Consider the following 14560-nt stretch of genomic DNA (forward strand, 5'->3'; position numbering starts at 1 on the left):
GGTGGTCTGCAGGTTTAAGGTCTTTCCAGACTCCACGAGAAGTCATGAAGTTGGCTCTTGGTCACCTGGTCACATGACGAAAATTGCGTCATTTTATTCGCATAGAAGCTTCGTCTGCAGGTTCTTGAAACAACGCCCCTTTTCTCACAGGGGTAAGTATGGTGTGATTGGTCAGAAGTTGTTTATGTGGAAAAGCCGGTGAGCTTTAATGGAGTTCATTTTACTTCTGCTGCTCCTCTGAGAAGCAGCTGGAGGCTGTTAGAAAATACAACCGTCTTTACAACGGTTCCTGCAAAACTTAGAAACCTCTGAACTTAAATAGACCGCAGAGACAGGTCTTGGAGGCCGGGAGGAAGTGCGCTTCGGCCGGGCAGCGTAGGGATGCGTTCCCTTTCGTTCGCTCATTACTGTGCATCTTAAGATTTGCAAATGCCAAACGCCTCATACTGTCTCAGTCTGTTTAATAAACACATCTGGTCAGGTTTAAGGGAAGCAAAAATCTGTAGAAGGACAGGAGAGTTGAGAAGCCGGCGGGAAGAAACCCATTTTAACGCAGAGGGAGGAGCTTCCTAGGTGTTCTGATCCGAGTGTCTGGTGGACGATGAGAAAACGAACATCTTGCAACCATGAACCGACTTTGTGACTTCCTCTGGAGTATGATGGAGCCTTTGCTTGTGGTTCCTAGAGTCTCTAAAAGTAGAATGGAAGGCAGAGCTTTCAGTTCTCAGGCTCCTCTCTTGTGGAACCAACTTCCAGTTTCCATAGAAAGACACCCTGTCTACCTTTAAAACTAGGATTAAGACTGTTATTTTTGATAAATCCTATAGTTAGGGTTGGCTTGGGTTTTCTTGAGCTATCCCTTAATCTGCTGCCATAGACTGCTGGAGGACAAACTGACCACATTTCCTCCTTCTGCTGTTTCTCTACTCTCCTTGTTTGTTTCTGTAATTATTTCTATCATTGTGTGTGGACGACCGTTGGACTTGGAGCCAACAGGCGGAAGTTTTGTTTTGTATCGTCGCTGAGTTTGAGGAAGTTCTGAGCAAATCAGTTCGTAATATTTTCTAAACAGTCAGATAAGATGGAGGGAGGAAGTGCAGGCTTGGCTTCAGCAGATAGGCGCAGGAGGGCGTCATCAGGATAGCACCGAAGTTTAACATTGTGCTTCCTGAAAACAGAAAACAGTGTGAAAGTGTAAATGCACTTACGTTAACACGGGAACACTAATAAAAGTATGCACACATGCACAGAACTGCGCAAAAAAAGGGACAAACACAATGCAGGTCAGGGAACAAGTGTGTTTTTTTTATTTTTTAAGAAAATAATCTCTGTTGCAATAATCTTTTTACCATAAATTTTTTTTAAATATATATATATAAACAGTACATATATTTAAAATAATACATTCAAACTGGATGTGTCTTCACCATCAGCCAGTCTGATAACACCAATCAACAACGGGCAATGTTTGATGAAAATAAAGGACGTTATCATCAGATCTTCACCTCAGTGCACATCTATAGACTATGTTCGTTAAAAATAAGTTATACAAATCTTCTTTCACATGTGATTGAGTTCTTTTGCAACTCTAAACTAAAGAGACAAGGCTCGCAGCCATCGTTCTGTGCAAAATAAGTCCTAAAAGTTAAGGCTAATGCGAGGGTTCAGCAACCAGAGAGTTTTCCAAACACCCCTCCTCTTTGTCTTCACAAAGACAGACTCCCCTGTTTGAGGCTCAGTGCAGGGACGGGAGAACAAAGAGCATTTTGTAGAGAACAGACTGAAACTCTGGATGAACCCTCCTGAAATGATCCGCTCCGGACAAACTCCCAAATGCCTTTTTTTTTTTTGCACAGATAAACGATGCATATTCGACTTTAGTCGTTTTTTAGAACCTCCTGCGGGAACCACCGGCTGTTTTAGCGGCACGTGAACCAAAGGCCGCCTCCATAAACCCATGTCTTCTGTCAGATGAAAATCCAACTTTGGCTGATTCCAGTGGATTGACATTCTGTCAAACTCACGTTGCCCCCTGCTGCTGTCAGACATCTGCCTGAAGAGGGGTTCTTCATCTGGTTTGCCTGCAAACAACAGTGCAAAAGGTAAAACGCCACCATGGCACGTTTAAAAGATGGTTTTAGAGCTGGAGTGGCAAGAATAAGGAACTGGAAATGTCCCTTTACAACAAGGACAGCGTCCTAACATGAGCGGCAGGAAAAAAAAAAAAGGGTTGAGATGATGTGGAAGTACGTCGTACCTGCGTAATGATCCAAACCTGCTCCGGTGCTGCTTCGTCCTTCAAACGGCACCGCTCAAGACAAACCCAAGACTTTCCTTGGTCTGCATGCAAACACATCTCAATGCCAGCGCTGGGCCGTATCTCTTGTTTGGACGTGTACTCAAAATACTAAGAAGAACAAAACACCATATTTAGATCTGGAAAGTTGTCTTTAATACTACTTTCCAGCCTGTTTTCTTACATCATGGTGATAATTGTAACTTAAACAGTTCCTTGCTTGTTACAGTAGGTTTGACAGCTATTAATGGTCCAGTACAATCCCTCATTTTAACTACACAGTTAAGTATAGCCTAATTATAAAAATCAGCACAGCTCAGCCTCCCTTTTTGGTTACTCGTCGTGTGAGAGCGCCGCCTTTTAAATAATTGCATTTAAATAACAATGGCCCAGCAGAGGCAGCCGCTCTGCTAAATGGTGGGGATCTGTTTGCCACAGAGAAGCTGCATCTGTGTGGTTCTGATGTGGCCTCCTGGCTGCAGCTGGTGTTCGGCGTCGAGGAAATGACCTGAAGCTCGGGTTTTTACACTTTGAGCCAACAACAAGTTCATGAAATGACCAGAAAGACTGGTTTGCATTACTTAGACAAATGTTTTCACTCTCCTATCACGTCCCCGCCATTGTCACTGCTTCAAACATTTAACAGGACGCTAATGGATAGAAAAATAAATAAATATTTGCCTATCTCCAGCAATCAGAGAAGCGGGGTGCTCCCTGGATAAGACATCGGTTGATCACAAAAACCCTAAAGATGGTGGGCTTTCTCCCTCCGAGGACTGTATAACAATCAACAAAATCAGCATTGCCTGCATTACAAATAGTCATGGGGGTAAACAGGTCCTGTGGCTGCAGAACAAGACTGAATCATCACCCCTCTACCACCGGGCTGTGCATTGTGGCAAAACATCTCCACTTTGTTCTCATCTGTCCAGAAGTCCTGAGGATCATTTATCTTAAAAACTTAAATCAAGCTGTCACGCTCCTTCTCTTAGAGATAAGAGGCTTTTTCTTCTTGGTAATCTTTCCCAACAAGCCATAACAGTTCCGTTTTTTTTCCCAACTGTCCTGTGATGAACTTTAACCTTTAACCTCTGAGATGGAGCGTTTGCCACTGGTGAATGTTCTTCCTTGCTGCACAATGATCCTTGGCGTTGTGCTCACACACATCTGTATGCTCCAGAGCAGCAAACCGACAAAACTCCTGCTTTTAAAGAGGTGATTCACTGATGTTCATCAAAGTGCAATCTGATCAGCAGTAAACATTTCTGATCATACTTCTTAAATCCTCTGGAAGCAGCAAAAACTTTAGTTTCTCTTTTTTTTTTTTTCTTTGTTTTGGCTTTGCTTTTCCTCAACAAATAAAGACATGGAGGACTCTGCTGTGTGTTTTTGTACACTCAAGGTTAGAGCTGAATCATTTTAGAACCAGGTCAGATCATTTTTACCACAGTACGTCCTGATAAGTAAAACGCTAGAATTAAAAGAGGGAGGACTTTCTTTTTCCCTGTGGCTGTCAATGCTGTGAAGATAAGCAGACATTTAACAGAAAACAAGTTTATTTATGTCAAAGGATTGGATTATTATTACAAGACAATCATTTGGCCTCGATGTTTCAAAAGAGAGAGCAAGCAAAGTAGAAAAATAAGGAGGAAATCTGTTATTTTCAACCCCTGGTTGGAAACATAATAAAAAGTGAAATACCTGCGATTCTCCTCGGTTGTTACATTTGACCTTCTGACCAGGCTCCCATCGTTTTTTTGTCTTTTTCGCATCCAGTCGGCACTTCCAAGCAGTGTTTTCCAACTTTATGTCATCCAACAACAAAATCCAAATCCGTCAAATTATTATCCATCCCATGTGATCAGCGTCTCCATTTAAGAGTGCCTCAATGATACTTATTTTATAAGTTTTATAAGTGCAGAAAAGAAGAAACTATCAAATACATTTAAAGCAGTTTACCTGCCCGTACTTCACCGGCTTAATGTCAGGAACGTATGCTTCTGGGTAAATGTTGTTTAAATACCAAGTGAAGTTCTTGCACTTTAATCTCTCCCTGAGTTCATGGCGTTCAGAAACATTTCCAAAGGAATTCTGAGAGGAAAAAGCGACAAAATTACAACCAAAAGGTGCTCTGCTTCATAAACTGTGACATCCTGCGCTGTATGAGTTATCAATAAAATGCGCATTTGTTCTAGTACCGTTTTAAAAATGGACCCAGCCGTTGTTTTGGCCCGGTAGAAGACTTGTTTGTAGTCATCCATCCAGACCTCAGCGAGGCGCACCAGGTTGCGGACGATGACAGAGCTGCCGTTCGGGAAGACGTGGGGGCTTTTCTTACGAAAAATATGCCCCACGACAGAACAGGGAAGGATCTCCAAAAGGCCTCCGCACTGCCAGACCTGCAGTACCAAAACGACATGCACGAGTCAGGACGCCCAAGCTGGAAACCTTGTTGGATGAATAATAATAATAAAAAAAGAAAAAGGTTCTTACTCTAAAGGACATTTCCAGGTTCTCTCCTCCCCAGAACTCCATCTGCTCATCATAAGCGCCGATGTGCTCAAAGTAGGATTTGGAAACAGAGAACAGGCCTCCGGCAAACGCTGGAGTTCTGCAAGACGTGGTTCAAATTTGACACCCGCAGTCACTTTGACATATTTAAATGAAGTCAGGATTCGGAATAATAATCGTGTCTGATTCTGCATTCACAGCAGGGGTTTTATCTTTAACTTTGAGTACCAATTCAGGAAACCATAACAGAAAAACGAACTAGCTGAGCTCAAAGCAAAGATTGGATAAAAAAATAAAACTATGAAATTAAGAGAGCTGCTCATTGTCCCTGACCCTCAGTATGTGTTTATATTTACTTGGATCAGACCTGATAGGACTCGTCTCCGTCTTTCTAAGCTTCATTTCTCCCTCTGGAACAGCCTCCCAACCAAATCTGAGCCTCCAGTCAAATTTTCCCCGGATGTGGCGTTGGGGTTTGGGCACCGGTTTATGAAACCACAGGTTCTGATGGTCGATAGAGGCGATTTGTGGGCTCACCACAGCTGTGGGCTGCTCTGCGATCCGAGCCAGGAGAGGCTCCAACCATCCAGGGAAGCACTCACCTACATGTGGACGTAAAAAAACGATGAGTTTAAACTTTGTTTTTTTTTTACTGCTGAGTTGAACTGAAAAAGCTACGTTTTGATATATTTTCCTGTTATTCATTTATGTTAAAGACCTAACTGGCAGAGGGGAAAACACACCACTGAATAAGAGGCATTCCCTCCAATAACCTGCAGATGCAGTGTTCAGAACAGTCACCTGGGTCCTGCGTGCAAAGGACAACAAGTTCAGCATGGTGTCGTACGTACAGTGCGAGTCCAGGAAGGTGAGGACCTCCCCTCGAGCCGCCCGCGCCCCCCTCAGCCTGGCTGTGACCAGGCCTTTCCTCTCCCTCTGACGTAAAACGCTCACTGTCTGCAGCTGTTTCACATGATCGTCCAGAGGAGCCTTCAGCTGAGCTGAAGATGTGGAAAGAAAAGGAAGAAGAAGCTACAAGTCAAAGTGTGATCTTTGGGACTAATGTGTTTGTTTGTTTTTTTAATCATATCTGCAGCAACAATTATCATCTGGTGTCAGTATTATACAGAAAAAAATGATTAAACATTGCAACAGTTGCTGGGTTTTTTTTTTTTTTTGGCCCTCCAGGAAAGAGAAACTCTGCTTTGCCGACTCTTGATGCGCCACAAGTTGGAAACTTTTAGTTTTTGTCACAGATTCACTTTCAGATTCACCGTCTTTTTAGCCCTTTGGTTTAATTTTCACTGAAACCCGGAGGGGGAGGGAAACCACTAATGCCTGACTGACATCCTCTCAACATTTTCTCTACTTCTTCTGGTGTGGGAGTGGTGGGTGCAGATTTTTAAACGGTGCTGCTGGAGCCACAGACCAGCAACGAGAAAACGGCTTCAGGCTGGCTTTCAGGATTTAGTCAGTTTTCATCTCCAGCTGCAGAACTATCCTGTTTCAAGCCACGCATAATGTGTTCGTTATTCCTGCAACAACAAAAAGAAAAACATGCTTCTTGGTAGAAGATACCAAGAACTTGTCGAGAGTCGGCTTAGCCATCAGGAGCATCTTTAAAGTAACAGTCATTTGTAGGATTTTAACTCTACGTATCTGCTGGATATGAAATCAGATCAGCCTCAGCTTCACTGACAAAGACTGAACTTAATGATCTGACTTTTGTTTTTTGTATATTTTGGGCAGGTTTTCAGCATTCAGTTCCACTTTCACTTCAAGCTCAGGTTCTCTACCAGAGACCTGGGAGCTTGTGTGTTCTCCTCAGTATCTTAGCTGTTCCTAGGACTGCGCTCTTCTGGACAGAGATCTCTGAGGTTGTTCCTGGGATCTGTTGGAGCCACTCTTCCTGTGCTCTGATGATCACTGACACCACTGAGGCTTTGACTCTACACAATTTCTCCATTTCCTCTGTCAGCCCTTGGTATTTCTTCAGCTTCTCGTGCTTCTTCTTCCTGATGTTACAGTCGCTTGGGACTGCTTCATCTATCACCCCTGCTTTCTTCTGAGGTTGTTGACCATCACAATGTCTGGTTGGTTAGCCATCACCTGTTTGTCAGTCTGGATCTGGAAGACCCACAATATCTTAGCCCTGTAATTCAAAATCTTTATAATGTTGGATGAAGTCTTCGTCTTGGCCTTTCCTTTCGGTCACCTGACAGATTTTTGTGAATTTTAAAGGGACTTTTGAGCTCATCATTTCTTTGATTTGTATAATTAAGTAGGACATATGATCAGGTTTATGACCTTTTGAATTGAGTCAGCTATAATAACGTTTTAGTAAAATGATCCTTTTCATCAAAAACTAATCATCACAGCAGATAAAGAGCGATTCCAAATGAAGCGGTCCTTCAGTGCGGGTGTGCACCATAATACATATCTCTGGTGTGTACAGAGGGAATTGATTTGTCACTTGTTAGAAATAAAATTGTTATCTTTTTATGATATGTAATCATGGTTTTATCTTGTAGATAACTCCTTCTTTTGGACCTCATTATGAATTTATGACATTTTATTTTAGTGCTATAGTGCATTTATTATATTAGAAAAATACTTCCTGGTGAGGGGTGGGTAGGTTTGGCTAATTAAGTGAAAATCTTTTAATGCTTTTTATGTTGGACTTTTCCCTCTGTAAAATATAGGAATATTTTCTGCACCTGCGATTGTGATGGCAGTAATACATCGTAAAAACACGCTCACCGTCCGTGCTGGCATCGTCTACCAGTAGGATCTCGGCGAGCAGAGCAGCGGGAGCTGTGTGCAAGACGCTGTAAACGGTCCTGAGCAGGGCGGACCAGGCCTCGTTATGAAACACTATGATCACGCTGGTGGTCGGGAGACGGGGGCATCGCGGGAACCTCTGCTCCAGGCAGCTGTCAGGGCCAAACTGAACGTTAACGGGTCCCAGCTCTGTGACTGGATATGCACTTTTCCCCTGTTTTTCAGTGTCAGCATTAGCCGATGATCTGCCGAGATAGTATCAAATAACTGCAGTGGGAACACTCACTCAGGAGGACGCGTGTCTTCGCCCAGATCACGGTGCAGGGAGATGCGATCGCTTGCAAACTGGTTGAACTGGTTTTGGTGAAACCCTTGCAGTTCCTCCTGGCGCTCCTCGGGAGTCCTTACGTGCGACTCAAAGGGTTCGCCATGTGCGCCCGGCGCCCAGGGGTCCTGTGGAGGCCTCCGAAGGCCAGGCTTGAGCTCCTCTTTGCTGTAAAACCCATAAGGGCAGCCGGGATCCCTGGCTGTGCGGCCAAGGAGGGACCTGGTCGCGCTCCCCTCGGCGGGGGGTGATGTTCGTGTCGTGGCTGTGTAGCTGAAGTAGCAGTGTAGGATGAAACACAAACACAGGAGACCGGGAACAGCGAACTTCACCAAACGTGGGAGTCGAAAGCATCTTAAACTCATTATATCCACGGGAACGCTCCAATGTGGACAAAGCTAGAAATGAAATGAGATATGTTATTACATACACTTCAATGTAACTCTCACTGGAATATCTCTTTACGATATAGACATGTAAAACGTTAATGTAAAGATGTGAATTTAGATACTAAAGCTTATATGTGCAGTTTAGTTCACCATACAGACAGTTAAAAGCCCAACTCTCATTATCAGTAGCCCTAGTCTGCGTGTGTTACTAAAATATCTCAGGAACCCCCGGACAAATTTTAACAAAACAACTGATTCACCTTCAGAGTCAACATGATTCAAGATGGCTGCCACAGCCAACTGACTTTAAAAAACCCACACAAAAGATGGGTACAGCTACAGTCAGTTTCTGGAAACAACCACTGGACGAACATCCACATCTGATTAACATTTGGAGTCAACTAGATTGAAGATGGCCGCCACAGCCAACCGTCCGGCCTTACACAATGTAGACACGGCGTCAACTCAGTCGATTTTACCGACTTTGAGCTACAATTTGACGTGGTAGTAGCCAAGGGTCATTCCCAACACACGCTCTATTATCACATGCGATTGTGCGTCTTGGTTTGACCAAGACGGCTGCAACTCGTAAGAGGATCTTAGTCTAAAAGTGTCATGAAAGCTGCAGGGCGACAGGCATTCCTCGTTCCTTGTCACAGATGCAGCACCTTAGACACAAAAGTCTTTCTAAGAGCCCAAAAACATTAAACCAGAAAAAGCACCTGAATGTGCTGTTGTTGTTTTTTTAAATAACCCACATAAATAATGATCTGTAGTGAGAATTTATTTATTTTTTCTGTTTCTTGATGCATTTACAAAGTCCTCTGGGTAAAGAACGTCTAACCAGCACATGATGACTAAGCCTACCAAACCTGTTATATGTGCGTCTGCTGAAATAGGTCGGTACTCACTCTGTTTCGCTGCAGGACACAAACTTTGTCCGTCTGTTTCCTCCTTTCGACGCCACCGAGCTCCTTCTCAGACACAAACTGCGCAGGTGCTCAGCATAGCTGGTGTGCATCCACTGGAATAAAGCAACAAAAAAAGGAAAAAGGGGGGAAAAGTAGAGACAACCCAGACCGATTGAAATCATCTGACTCAGTGTCAAGCTGTGGTTAGCCGGCCTCGCTGCGTGGTTTTGTTGATTCCTGGTTTCACTTCAGTTCCTGTTATGCTAGCTCTTATTTTATTGTTAATTTGCATATCTTCTGCATGCACACGCTTTTGTTGTTCATGCTCTTTATAAACGTACCAGTTGCTCCTGCAGAAGTTTCAGCTGCTCAACCATTTGTCTTCCTGAAGTCAAATAATGTGGTGTCTGTTAAAATAGAGTTTTAACGCTTAAAGCGTCAGTGCGAAGCATCTTTTGAGATGGCAGATGTGGTTTTTGCCTCTTGCTTACTCAGTTTTTCTTATTTGCAAAGTGGACTGGTTTTCAGATGATGTTTTATATTTAGAAACATTTTTTTAAAGTTGTTTGGTTCTTCTAAGTCTGACACCACATGGTTTGCAAACACACAAAGGTGGAACGTGTCCCCTGCGTCGGGGTTGAGGAATTCAAACATATGAGAGATTTGCTCAGGAGTGATGGTAGGATGGAACGTGAGATGGGCCAACAGATGGGGGCCCCCGTCTCTAGTAGTAAAGGTGTTGTTCTGGTGTGTCATGGTGAAAAGCTGAGCCCAAAAGCAAAGCTTTCCATTTACTGGTCCATTTATGTCCTAACCCTCATTTGCGGTCATGAGGTTTGGATCAGGATCCCCGATACAAGCAGCTGAAATGAGCTTCTTCCATAAGGAGGCCTCAGAGATAAGGGGAGGAGCTCCGTCATCCTTGGAGCTCGGAGTAGAGCTGCTGCTCCTCCACATAGAAAGGAGTCAGCCGAGGTGGTTCTGGCATCTGGTTAGGATGCTTCCTACACACCTCTCTCTGGTGGTTTTCTGATCAGGTCCCACTTGGAGGAGACCCCAGGGCAGACCCAGAGCTCACTGGAGGGATTATGTATCCTCTCTGGCCTGGGAATGATTTGGGATCTCCCAGGAGGAGCTGGAGAGAGTGGGTAGTCATGTGGTTTTCCTCCTGGACCTATAGCTAAAAGGAGCAGAACACCAGCTAAAGTTAAACAGCAGTACAATGTTGGCTAAAGACTAAAAGTAGCAAAACACTAGCTAAATAGTAAATTTAGGCTAGTGTTTTTCCTACTAACTAAAAGCTAAAAGTTCCAAAATGCTAACTAGAGGATAAAAGTAGAAAAAATGCTAGCTAAAAGTATCAAAATGCTAGCTAAAAGTGGCAAATGTTTAGCTAAAGTAGCAAAAGTTGAGCTGAAAGCTAAAGTAGCACAATGGTTGCTAAAAGCAACAAAATGCTAACTAAAAGTTAAAAGTATCAAAAGGCTAGCTAGAAGCTAAAAGCAGTAAAATGATTGCTAAAAGCCTAAAGTGTGTGTAAAACGTACAAAAAACCTTTTTAAAAAATGAAACAAAACAATAACGTGAACACTGACTCAGAATTAACACAATTATATTTTCCGGCCTGATAAATTAAATTCAATGTCTAGTGTTCTCAGTTCTTTCATTCTTTAATAGTTAATACAGCCTACTTAACCTTAAAATAAACTACGTGAAACTCAGTTTCTCCAAGCTATGGACAACAAGCCCCGCCCCCTTTTCCCTCACAGAATGGGGGCGGAGCTTGTTGCCGCGGTAACAAGCAAAGGAAGCGAAGTTGTGCTGTGTTTGTTTGCTGGTGCCCACCGGTCACTGAGTTAGAGGTGTTTATCGACTAGATAAATAAACTGTGACACCTTAATGGCTTTCTTCGGCTTGACACACCTGGGTTATCAAGACCCAATAGGCGATAAAATGATAATAAAGCCGCGGGGAGCGTCCATGTCTCCAGGTAAGGACAGCTAGCCTTTAGCTTAGCCACGGAGGGCACAAGACTGATTTCTAACCACAGAGAAACACACTTTCACTTACTGAAAAACAACCCTTTTCTTTTTAGCTACTGACTGTAAAAATAAGTGCTTTATGGAGGTTTTATAGAGTAGGTTAATAATAAAAAAACTAAAACAAGCTGTCAAATATCTCATTCATTAGGTTAGCTATCTTAAAGAGCCTTGCTCTATCTATAGGAGTTAAAGTCCACTGAAATGTTAAGCTAGTTGTAATAAATAATCAATATCATTGAGGTCAAGTACTGCAACAAATCTGTAGTCAAAGATGTAATAGTGTGTTAATCTGATTTTTCATGGGTTTTTTTTGCCCACAGGTGGCAGTGATAACTTTGGAGGAGGATCGCCCCCATCGCTTCAGGACCTACAGGGACCCCTCAGACCTGCGGACATGTCCAGAGTTTACCTCCAGCCTCTTCCTTTCGGCTCGGACATTCACCGCGGGAGCCACGAGAAGTACAAAGAAATGGTCAAACGGGCTCGAGCAGTTAAACGTGAGCCCTAATCCTAATCTAGAGCACACAGAACATATTTGATCTGCTGTGACGGAAGGATACGGGGACTTTACGAAGCACATAAAAGCAAAGCCTTTTCTCCTTCTCAGCTCCTAACCAGCTGTACGTAACGCCTCTGACGGACAACCAGCAGTACGGCTGGATGGCGTCTGGGACTCCTGAACCATGGACACAAGTCAGACGGTTTCCCCGAAAATTCAGCGAGATGACCAAGTGGGTGGCATTTTCTTAAAAAAACATATCCAGTCCTTTGCGTGTGTGTGTGTAATCAACGTATTGGTTTCGCAGGTTTGTTAAGGACATGTCAACGACGGACCGGGAGTTCAGCCTGTTCTGAGCGCTCTCGTCTCTTTTCCTTCAGAAGGAGACGCAGATAAAGCATCAGTAAGAATGTGTTCATTTGGAATTAAACCAGTAAGCCTTTACGCTTTCAGGAGATTTAGACGCCTCATTTTCTGAGCCATTCTGTGTGTTTTAGGGTAATTCACTGACTAACATGCAGTGTGACCTTTTCTGGAGGAGCACTGCAAAAAGTCTGACTAATGTGAAGTGTTATAAATAAGTCCTAGTGACCACAAACGTGCACACAGATTGTTTACGAGAATAAACGAAACAATAAAAGCATAAAAAGTGTAGCTATCAGCGTGCCTGATGAAGTCCAGGCCCTCACGCTCAACAACGACTTTCTGCAGCCCTCTAGAGGAAAACTGGCTGAATAACACCAGGATTTTCTTTTTCTCTTTGCCTTCTTCACCTGGTTCACAGAGAACATCTGGAGCTTCTGAAGGATTTAGAAGCCTGTCAGGATTTGCAGATTGTAATTCAGTGATTAAAAAACAACAACAAATAAATAAAAGCCACAATCAGGACATCCTCAGCTGTCAGGGACGTTTCAACACTGCTGCATTCACGTGTTTAATGGGGTGCATTAAACCTTAAAACACTATAAGTTACATCTTAAATGAGTAATGTTGGACACACACTCTTAGACAATAAAGGTGTTGATTTTTACTCCTTATAATGCCTTTAAATGTCCCAAAAATGAACTCGTTACCTCTGCAGGACAGTTCATTTTAATCCTGTCATCTGGACTCCACGTCCATGCTGCAGTAGATGGATCCTATATCACGTACGGTACGTAATGTGTCCACAGGCTGATCCTAAAATCCGGTCCCGTTGGCTGAGAAAGTGGCATCTGCGTGCGTTAGAAAAGAAAATAATGAATCAATTGTGCAGGCTGGCCTCAGCAGCCCGCGCTGGCGAAGCCAGATGGAGACGTCGTTACGACTGCCTCTTTTTTCTAGGAAGAAACACGTTTTATTCTGTAGGATTTATGTCACATGGCATGCTGTTGTTGTAGTTTCTTTTTCTACTTTTTTATTATTATTAACGTTTATTTAACCAGGCAAATCCCACAGATCTGTTTTTCAAGGCAGGCCTGGAGGCACCCGATGCATGTTTTTAGTCTGAAGGGCCCGGAGAAAACCCACTCAAACCCATGGAGAACATGCAAACTCCACACAGGAAGACCCCAGGTCCAACCCGGAGTTTGAACCCAGAATCTTCTTGCTGTGAGGCAACAGTGCTAACCACTAATCCATCGTGCTGCCTACTTAAATACTCAGGTTTGACTTTGACGTTACGCTTGGACTTGTTACGTTGGAATAAACTCCGCTGTCAATGGGTAGCAGAGGCAAAAGTCTTAATCTACTAACTTATGGAGGTAAATTTGTCTCAATATTATTCAAACCAAGGAGCTCAGCCTCCAGTTTACGGTGCGCCTTAATGCTCCTGGCTCCTTTGGTTCTGCCTGAACCTCAGCTACAGTCTGTTGTTCACTAAGGTCAGCTGACTGTGGCGCTCACCTAAACTGGATTGCGTTGACTCCAAACAAACCGTTGCAGATGTAGATCCAATGAATGCTTTCTGAGGGTTTCATTAAAACTAATGCGAATACTTGAATTCTGTTTTTTTTGTTGTTTTTTTTAAAAAACAACGTCCCAACTTTGTGGGCGTCGGGGTTGTAGTTGAAGTATAAAATGAAAAAATTAAACACGTACTGTGAATGTTGGCACCTTCGCTTCCTCGAGGAAGACTTCAGTTTCCTCACTTGCTGCTGATTGATTGATAATCCCAGCTAATCGACTCGAGCCAACATGAAAATGGCTGTACCTCCGTCAGTTTTACAGATGTTGCGCTCATATTTGATGTGGTAGTAGCTGAGAGTCATCCCCAACACGTACTCTGAGCTCTACAGGCTCTCATGAGATCACACATCATATTAGTCGCAAGGTTTGATTAAAACGACCATAACTCCATCCCTTTACCCATTACTATCAAGCTTCGTTAAAGCAGCCATTTTCATGTTATTAATCACTTTTTTATTGTTTATAAGTAACTTATGAACTGTAGGGTGGCCCTAATAGTTGAGTTAAAGAACAGATTTCTGTTCTTATTTCTAAATTTGTGAGATAATTATAGTTTATGTTAGTCCATATTTTAGGTACATTAAACGACATTGAGACTATAGAACCACACAAAAGATGTTTTTTTTTTTTTTAAGTTTTATTCTTTTTCTTCAAGGGGAAATGTTATTTTTCTCTTTGTCGCAGTCCTCAAACTCTTCCTGACCCTTCGGTTTAGCAAAGAAAACCCTCTCCTTTCAACTCCTCCAACTCAGGTTAAATACAAAACGAAACGAAACAGAAAGAAACGGATACGGAAGGATTCAATCAGGCCTGAGCAAAAACACTGTTTCAGTAGTATGGGGGACAACATTCCTGCCCG

The 14560-nt window shown here is 43.1% G+C and overlaps 2 protein-coding genes across 2 annotated transcripts; one reads left to right on the top strand and one right to left on the bottom strand.

Annotated features, from left to right (window-relative positions):
- Positions 1 to 1813: 1813 nt before the first annotated feature.
- On the bottom strand, positions 1814 to 10302 carry LOC108231995 (polypeptide N-acetylgalactosaminyltransferase 3). Its single transcript, XM_017409446.3, has 11 exons — positions 9214 to 10302; positions 7875 to 8311; positions 7568 to 7740; positions 5659 to 5808; positions 5175 to 5409; positions 4790 to 4907; positions 4495 to 4695; positions 4256 to 4387; positions 3998 to 4099; positions 2258 to 2407; positions 1814 to 2081 (listed from the first exon to the last, which is right to left on the bottom strand). The coding sequence occupies exons 2-11, from the start codon at positions 8276 to 8278 to the stop codon at positions 1968 to 1970; spliced, it is 1779 nt and encodes a 592-aa protein (XP_017264935.1). The 5' UTR covers positions 8279 to 8311; positions 9214 to 10302; the 3' UTR covers positions 1814 to 1967.
- Positions 10303 to 10985: 683 nt separating this feature from the next.
- On the top strand, positions 10986 to 13729 carry LOC112450303 (testis-expressed protein 49). The gene is made up of 4 exons (XM_025004448.2): positions 10986 to 11203; positions 11576 to 11752; positions 11863 to 11986; positions 12062 to 13729. Exons 1-4 carry the CDS (start codon positions 11113 to 11115, stop codon positions 12108 to 12110), a joined length of 441 nt encoding a protein of 146 aa, XP_024860216.1. The 5' UTR covers positions 10986 to 11112; the 3' UTR covers positions 12111 to 13729.
- The last annotated feature ends 831 nt before the right edge of the window (positions 13730 to 14560 follow it).

This window comes from Kryptolebias marmoratus, linkage group LG8 (genome assembly GCF_001649575.2).
Source record: "Kryptolebias marmoratus isolate JLee-2015 linkage group LG8, ASM164957v2, whole genome shotgun sequence".
In the NCBI taxonomy this organism is placed as follows: Eukaryota; Metazoa; Chordata; class Actinopteri; order Cyprinodontiformes; family Rivulidae; genus Kryptolebias; species Kryptolebias marmoratus.

Bases quoted from the DNA above. Each gene is read 5' to 3' on its own strand.
- LOC108231995 (XM_017409446.3), bottom strand. From the start codon at position 8,278: ATGAGTTTAAGATGCTTTCGACTCCCACGTTTGGTGAAGTTCGCTGTT. The intron at 5,809-7,567 runs GTGAGCGTGTTT...CCACATCTTCAG, and splicing joins AGACGATGCCAGCACGGACG to CTCAGCTGAAGGCTCCTCTG. The intron at 4,696-4,789 runs GTAAGAACCTTT...TTGGTACTGCAG, and splicing joins ACCTGGAAATGTCCTTTAGA to GTCTGGCAGTGCGGAGGCCT.
- LOC112450303 (XM_025004448.2), top strand. From the start codon at position 11,113: ATGGCTTTCTTCGGCTTGACACACCTGGGTTATCAAGACCCAATAGGC. The intron at 11,204-11,575 runs GTAAGGACAGCT...TTTTGCCCACAG, and splicing joins GGGAGCGTCCATGTCTCCAG to GTGGCAGTGATAACTTTGGA. The intron at 11,753-11,862 runs GTGAGCCCTAAT...TCTCCTTCTCAG, and splicing joins ACGGGCTCGAGCAGTTAAAC to CTCCTAACCAGCTGTACGTA.